Source organism: Neltuma alba, unplaced genomic scaffold (assembly GCF_004799145.2).
Source record: "Neltuma alba isolate B1F8T4 unplaced genomic scaffold, ASM479914v2 tig00010879_pilon, whole genome shotgun sequence".
Classification (NCBI taxonomy): Eukaryota; Viridiplantae; Streptophyta; class Magnoliopsida; order Fabales; family Fabaceae; genus Neltuma; species Neltuma alba.
Genome location: NW_021635669.1, coordinates 59,070 through 67,704, shown reverse-complemented (window position 1 = coordinate 67,704; position 8,635 = coordinate 59,070). Strand labels below are relative to the sequence as shown.

General features: G+C 33.8%; 1 protein-coding gene across 1 annotated transcript; it reads right to left on the bottom strand.

Annotated features, from left to right (window-relative positions):
• Window positions 1-676: 676 nt before the first annotated feature.
• On the bottom strand, window positions 677-1,760 carry LOC114759690 (L10-interacting MYB domain-containing protein-like). Its single transcript, XM_028948907.1, has 2 exons — window positions 1,482-1,760; window positions 677-1,186 (listed from the first exon to the last, which is right to left on the bottom strand). The coding sequence occupies exons 1-2, from the start codon at window positions 1,758-1,760 to the stop codon at window positions 677-679; spliced, it is 789 nt and encodes a 262-aa protein (XP_028804740.1).
• Between the last annotated feature and the right edge of the window lie 6,875 nt (window positions 1,761-8,635).

Genomic DNA, 8,635 nt, shown 5'->3' with positions numbered 1-8,635 from the left:
AACGCTGAAACCTTTCTTGAATCATTCTATTACACTGACCATGCGCAATTGTATTCAAGAACATGGCAACAAATTCATGGACACCTATGTACTTAGAATTTTGCAACCCATGTTCAACTAATTTAGAACATAACCGATGGAATGTCTTTGTTTCCATTTGAAACATTTCCTTAGACCGTCCTTCATGCCCATGCAAAAGTTCTTGAACCCATAGATAACCCATTTGTTCAGTAGTTCTACATGGTTGTTTGCATAGAAAAGGTGTCACATACTGACCCATTAACACACTTAGCTGTGATACCTGTGTTGTGTGTTCATGTAAAACAGGAAGTAATTGAGACCGTTCGTCGTCCCAACCCTCATCCCAACCCTCGCCCCAACCCTCGCCCCAACCTGCCGTTGAATCAGACATGGATTATGTTACCTGTGAGTAGTTAAATACTAAATGTGAGTAACATTTTCACAAAAAAAAGAGAGAGAGAGAAAAGATAAGTGATAAATAGCTATTAAACTATAACATAATAATTATACATAGTCATGAAACACAACATTAAACATAGTCATAAAACACAACATTACACAGTCATTAAACACATCGTCATGACACACAATAACCAAATACATTATGATAGATAAACAGAAATCATAACAAGTCACTAGGCACAACTCAACCAAGCTATGGCGGGGGGTTCTTCGGTGCAGCATATGGCGGGGGGTTCGCAGCATTATGCTTCAACCAAGCTATTAATACCTCCCGATTTTCTCTCAAACCAGCATATATGTCCCTGAATGTCTTGTTAGCCAGCAGATTACAACATGTCACACAAAGTTGTAAGTCATTGACTATTTCAGGCATACTCAGTAGATCAGCAGTAAGCTCAGTAGTGTTATCACTGTTGCAGATTTTGTTTATTGCCTCTGCTGTACTAATTGAAGCCTTTTCAATCGAACTTACTGAATCTGCTATTCTTCTTGTCGCTGGCATCTTTTGCTTCTTGTACTTGTCCAACCCTTCACCTCTCTTCCTCTTCCCTTGACTCCCTGAAGCACTAGGTACAGTGGGTGCAGTGTTCGATGTGTTTGCAATTAAATTGATGCCGTCCAAAAAGTCTGAAACTCCTGCACGGCGTCCAATGTCTTCTTCACTATCCCCTGAACCTTCTTGCCTATCCCCTGAACCTTCTTGCTAATCCATTGTTGGTTGGTAGTCATTTGGCTGATCACCCCTCTGTGGTGCAGGCTCGGTCCAAGATGGTGCCCACATATCATCTCCTGATGCCATAGTGTCCTTGAATATAGTTTCCAATTCAGTGCAAAACCTTAACCCATAGTGCCTAAACTTTTCATATGCTGGATTTTCTTGCAAAGTCAAAAGTAAACTATAATTAAATTGATTCCAAAAGTATAATACTACTTATAAATTAACATAAGCTACTTCATACCCGTAATTTCCTCTCCCACTACTCATCAGATGCCACCACCGTGTTCCTTTCAGGGTCCCACCCTATGCCGGTCTCCTTAGCAATTAGTTTATCAAATGTCTTCCACTCTTTTCTCAAATTATCTAATCTATTTTTCAGCTGTTTTTTTTCATATCCTTTCCCTGTCTTTTCATTGAATTCTCTATGAATATTGTCCCAACCTGGTTTTGTAAATGAAGATCCTTGACGAAGCTTGTTATAAATCCGATCAACACATATTTTCAGAAATACACCTGTGGTGCTCACATCCCAATGTGCTTTGCCTTTATCGTTACTCATAGTTCTTGTTGAAATTACATATATATCAAACCCACAATTAGTCAAGAATCAAGCAGTATAATCAAATAGTATAGACCCATAATACATGTAAATCAAATCACAAAAAGTGAATTAATTCAAGCTCTGCCTTACGTTACAAACATGCAGAAAAATAGGAACTTATCAGTATTTGGATTCAGCACACAATTACACCACCCATTCTCAATCATGATACATGAAGCTCATAGCACCAAAAATACTCTTTTCCTTTAACTCAAAAATTCCAACCACGCAGTATAACAAAAATTCCAACCACGCAGTATAACATAATATCTAACAAAATTCAAGCCAAACTATTGTTCAATGCAGACAACCAAGGCAATTTCAACAAATGTATAATTTCTTTTCCCCCCTTGCTTCACACATTCATTCGTCCCCATCTACCCTTGACTCAGTTTAATTCATTCATTTCACATTCCTCCCCATCTTCCCATCACTGATATGCTTCGGTCAACAAAATGAAATTCTCCGAGGAGCCAAAAAACCCATATGCTTCGGTCAAAACGGCATTCACACGTCCATAATTACAGCCATACACCATTAATTAAAGCCATTCAGTTCAAATTCACACATATGCACACACAAACTGATTCAGCCGAAGAAGGAGTAACAGCCCGGAGTGCACATATTCAGATAGCATCTACAATCAACAATCAGAGAAGGAAGAAAAAACAAAGCCTTCAGCGGTGGAGGGAGCTGAGAGCCGAACAGGGAAGAGAAGAAAAACACACCAGCGATGGCTCGAACAACCTTCAGCGAAGGAGGGAGCAAAGCCGTCGACACCCACGGACAGAGACGGCAGAGAGAGCGACGGATAGAGACGCAGCCACACCCAGATCTGTTTTGATGGAGGGGGAGCAGAGCCGTCGACACGGGAATCAGACAGAGACGGCAGAGAGAGCGACGGATGGAGACGCAGCCACACCCAGGGAGCAGAGCCGTCGACACCCACCGACAGAGGCGCCAGAGAGACCGACGAACGGAGACGCAGCCGAGACCGATGGACGGAGACGCCAGCAAGAGCACCGAAGAGAGAGTGCCGAGAGTGAGGGAGTTGAAACACGGCCGAATGCTACGCACGCCTTCTCAGCTCTGTTAGGTAGAGATAGGCGAGTGCCGAGAGTGAGGGATCAGAGTGTTTTGCGTTGGGTCCGGTAGATCTCTGAGGTTGGAATGGTGAAGCTTTGAGAGAGGCACTGGTTCGGTAGATAGGTGAGAGAAATTAATATTCATTAATAACGGTAATATGCATTTGAAACGGTGGAAAAGTTGCTTCTGGGAGCGTTGAGAAATAAGGAGCTTTTTTTTAGAAGTCAGGTTGAAAAGCTACCTATCCAAACAATGAGTTTAGCTCAGAACGCCCCTAACTGGCTTATTACAATTTCCAAGGCACGTTTGGATCTCAAAACGGAGATCCAAATATACCCCAAGTCTTCAAGGAACCGCGGGCAAAGAGGCGCTGTTAGAGGGTCAAGTATGGGATAATGATAGAGACGAAGGGCATTTTCGTCAATCGAAATATCTAGCCGTACACATGATTTTGTGTTCCTCACGCCCCCCGCCTGTAATCTAATGCGTTACGAAACCGGATATCATCATAACCTTTTCACATATTTAATTATTTTCATTTGGAAAAACCTAAATATTTTTCGTATATGATATAACTTAAATTTTTACTTAAATTATATTTTTTATTATTTAAATTCTCTCAAAATATTACTTTGAATCCTTAATATAAGATCTAATTTACAATTTATATTAAATTTTAATTTGAAGGTTTAATTTGAACTATAAACTAAATTCTATATTAAGAAGGTAATATATAAAAATGAATTACACAAAATTTGACGAAATGTAAAAAAAATAAGGAGCTGAATTATTCATGAATGCTTCTTATATATACTATATTTCAGATTGAAATTGATATAGCTTTTTATATATTTTTTAAATGCGCACATCTATATATGAGTCCTTTTTATAATTGGTCACATGGCAATTTTTTTTATTTATAATTTTTGTTACCTGACATGGCAAGTCTTCAAACCAACGTTTGTAAATTGTTATAGCACGTCATATTTCAATAAAATATAAGAAAAATATAATATAAGTTAAAGTATACTTTTAGTCCTTTATCTTTACATAAGTTTCACTTTAGTTCCTTAACTTTAAAAAGTAAACTTTTAATCCTCTAACCATATAATCGTTAATAAAAAATGATGATATTGAGCTCTTCAATATTGATAACACATTACCAAATATTAACATATTAAGTTTAATTTTCAAAATAATTATGATTATTACAAAAAAAATTATCATTTAATATTAATAATTTTAAGATTGAAGGACTAAAAGTATACTTTTTAAAATTAAGACTAAACTGAAACTTCACATAAAATCAAAAGACCAAATATATATTTTAACCTGTAATATAATATGAAGCATATCCGGTGGTACAACAACAACAATAATATTGTTATTATCCCTGTAGTCAATAGAGAAGGAAATTCCAGCGGACAAAAAAGTGAATAAAGAAGGAAAATGTAAGAGCGAAATTAAAGCGTCGCCGAAATCCAAAGTTTAGTCTCACTGAACAGTCAAAAAGGGCCGCGTTGAGTGTTGACGCATGTCACGGTGCTTTGCACGCTAACAGTCTTAGCCAAACAAACTATATAACATCGTAATTTCCCAGTTCAAAACATTTGGCCAAAATGACATTGTAGACCCTCGAGAGAAATAATACTCCTCCCGTTTTTAATATAAAATCCATTTAACTAATTTGATTAGATTAAAAAAGTTAGATAAGTTAGTTAATTATAAGAAAAGTGACACATTTTTCTTAAAATACCATAATTATCTTTCTTAATACCCCTTCTTCCTCTTCTATCTGATTATAGTTGAGGGAGTATCCATAAGGGTAATTTAGAGAAAATTAATAAATATGATAAATGTGTCTTATATTTAATACCAAACCTAACTCAATAATTGGGTCCTATATTAAAGATCAGAGGAGTAACATTTAAGACCTCAAGTTCTGGGCTATTTAAAAAAAAAGAAAAAAGAACCCCAGGCACACAGTAAACAGTATTTACTAATTACTAAAATGCTGCATTGAAAATCATTCACGCTAAATGAAAAGTGGGGGAAAAAGTGATTTCTTAATAAATGGTGAAGAGTGTTAAATGTAAGAGAAAAAGTGAAATCATTTATTGTGAGAAAGAGTTTACTTTCTTCGAATACGTCGTTCCTGGCCTAAGTGATTTTGATTACAGTATTTTTAGTACATATTTTTTATTGTATATGATTTCTTGAATTTATTTTTAACGTTTGTTTTGTTTGCAGTATACAAGTAAAAAAAGCCCAAGTTCTCAAGACAATGAAGGGTCAAGGCACAGTACATTGAAGTTTTTTTTTAAGTATATTTAATATCTTAAAGTATTTTATGGTATTTCTAGCTTCTTGAACTATTTTTTTAAGTGTATTCAACATTCTAAAATATTTTTTACTGCAATTTTGCACTTAGCAGTTTAGGATATAGGATGTACCAAAAAAAGTAATGTAGGGTATTGGATGAATATTAAAAAAATATTTCAGAGTATTGAATACACCAAATTATAATTTATAATGTTGGCAGCACTCGAAAAAAAACACTTTAACATGTTAAATACATAATAAAATACTTTTACATCTGAAAAAATATTTCAAAAAATGTTAGATAGGTCTTAGCCTAACAATGAAATAGAGATGATTAAAGTATACAAAAAGACAAAATTTTAATTAAATTTAGCATAAATATCAAAATTCAAAATCAAAATTATATTTTTAATAAATTCCTAATCAAATCAAGAGACTTATTTAAAAAAATTATTTTTGTTAAAAATACAGAATACCCCCTTAATAAAAAATTAAAAGTAGGTGTAGACTTATTTCAATTTTGAATCTTGATTATTTCATCTATGTTTAATTGATATTTTTCTTTATTTTTAGCTTGTTTTATATTTTTGTTTTTATTTTTTATAAAACAAACAAATATTTATCTATATATATATATTCAATACATAGTATAAAATTATTTTTTGAAAATGACAATACTTATATCAAATTCTTTATATCCACAACGTCAAGTTCTCCAATCACAATCATGCTGTGATGGGAGAAATTGACATAATAAATATAAGAAACTTTGTAATAAGTTTTTAGCTTTTATAAATTTTACGTCAAAACAAAAACATAAAACAAACTAAAAACATACTGTTCAAATATGTGCAAAAAAAAATTCAGATTGAATGCAAACTTTTTATAGGAAAATAATTTTTATTTTTGGTCAAATATCAAAAGATGAATAAATTATCAACAGTGTTGGAGAATCAAAATCAACAAAAATAGAATAATAAGTGTGTTTGGATCAGCTTTTAGAAAATAACTTCCAAAAAAATTAAAAAAATTATTTTGAGAATAGATTTTAAAATAATAAATTTTATGGAAAAAATAGTTTTGATAAAATGAGAGTGTTCAGATGTCACAGTCACTTTTCTTCAATATTCAAATTACTAAAAAAAAATATAAGGTAATGTGATAATTACACGAAAAACTAATTTTAATTTATATTTTGAGAACATTAATCTTTTAGTCCGTCAACTATTAATCTAATTATAACTCAGTACAACTTAGGGGTAAGTAAAACCGAACCCAAATCGAACACCGAACCAAACTCAATTCGTTTTTTTGGATTCGGTTAATTCAGTTTTTATTTTTTTCGGTTATTTTGATTATCAATGTTTAGTTCGGTTTTTTTTTTAAATAATTCGATTAGAACCGAATAACCAAAATTATTTGAAAATAACTCTTTTTTAATTTTTTTTAATACTTCTCCCTATTTTCTTTTTACACCCTCAGGACTACTTTTCCGCCTCCTCACACCATCGCTCTCTCCCATAGCCTTTCACTCCCATCTCAAGCCCTAAATCTTACAGGCCGCACCATCACAGCCTCCTTCTCTAAAGTCCAATCTCTAGTTCTCCTTTCTCCTTCTTCGGCCTTCACTCTCAAGTTCCGATCTTCACTCCTTGGCCGTCGCAAAGTTCGGACTCACACATCGCTACTCGCCGCAGTCTCCTCCCTCCTTGGCCGTTGCTTGTCGCATTCCAGTAGATTCCCCCGGTTCTCTCACCTTTCAATCTTCGTTATTGTGAGGTAAGACATATGCCATAGTTCAAAATTTCCAATCTTCTCTCTCCCCTGATTCATCGCTCTCATATTTTTTTTAGGGGGCTCTTAAAATGTGGAATCTTCTCAGGTGTGAATTGTGATAAGAAGGAAATAGCTCTTGCCTCTCAAGTAGCCTTTTCACGTAGTCATAATTTATAATATGGTCCCAAAACCATTATTTGTAAATTAACCCTATACACTGTGTGTTCTCTCTAGTCTCTCTGCTTTTCCAGCTGCCAATTTCAGACCAGCGCCTTATACATATATAAAGAAAGACCATCGCTGTCCAAAAATGTTTGACATCATTAGTGGTTTATTAATGATGAATATAATTTTATGATAGATGTAAACATCTCCAACTGATTTAACTATGATAGTCTGTTAAGATATACATATTTGTGAATAATTGAATTTATTTATGTTTCACAGAAATATCGGCCAAGACTTTCTTAAATGAAAACAGAGCTAATAATAAAAAAAGGAACAGGGGGTGTTAAATTAGTGTGTGGGAGGTGGGTGAGACATCCATTGATTCAGCAATCTAGTTTAGTTGATACTTTGCGTTTAAAAAGACTAATTAATTAACAAAAATGAATCAAACTTTTATTCAACTTCATAACTTAATTTATAAGCGGTCCTATTTTGATGATTTTAATTCAAGATGCGAAGCTTGGGTTTTGGAAAAAGTGCGTGGAAGTAGTGCTACATTTTAATGAACATCATTTTATGTATTGCATTGCCTAAAAGGAATGTTATTGTTTGGACTTTTATTTCGTTGGTTGGCTACATGTATGATATTTGGAACAAAAAAATAAGCCCGAAAAGAGGTTCAATAACCGAACAAGACCATTAACTGAACTGAATATATTTCAGTTAATTCGGTTCGGTTAGTTAACCATGTTCGATTTTGGTTCGGTGTAGGTATTATGATCTATTCGGTTATTTCGGTTAGTATCACTAACCAAACCGAATAACCGACTACTCATCCTAGTACAACTCAGTCCCTCAATTTTTAACTCATCTATAACTTGATCCTTCCTTTTTTGATCTTTAACAAAGTTGATCATTTTTCCAGTGCCACGTCAAATCCACATCCTTCTAAGCACCACCTCATATCATGACTAATATCTTTTTTGAAGAAAAGAAAGGAAGCATTTTCTGATGTCTCCTTGCCTAGGCAGAACCTCAACAGTCCCAGTTTTAAACCACCCATTTTGGAGTACTCTGGATATTTCTTTTGGATTCTTATAATCATGGAAGAAAAAACCGGACCGAACCAACCGGTTCAACTGAAAAACTGTTGAACCAACCAATGGTCCGGTTTGGTTCAAGTGTTGAACCGACCAAAGATTGAACACCAAATAAATGTGAACTGATGAAAATTGACAAAAATTAGTGTGAACCGGTTTGGATAATTATGTTGCTATTAGTCCTATTTTTTTCATTCAACTCTTAATATTTTAGTTACTATAGATTTGAATGAATTTTAATAACAATTTTGGTATTAATAATTATTAATTTTAATTATTGAGGAATCATAAAAATTAAAATTCTTAATATTATTATGCTTTGTTATTGTTACAATCAAACTATTGTTGTATTTCTTTGTATTTTGCTATTAGTGATTATTA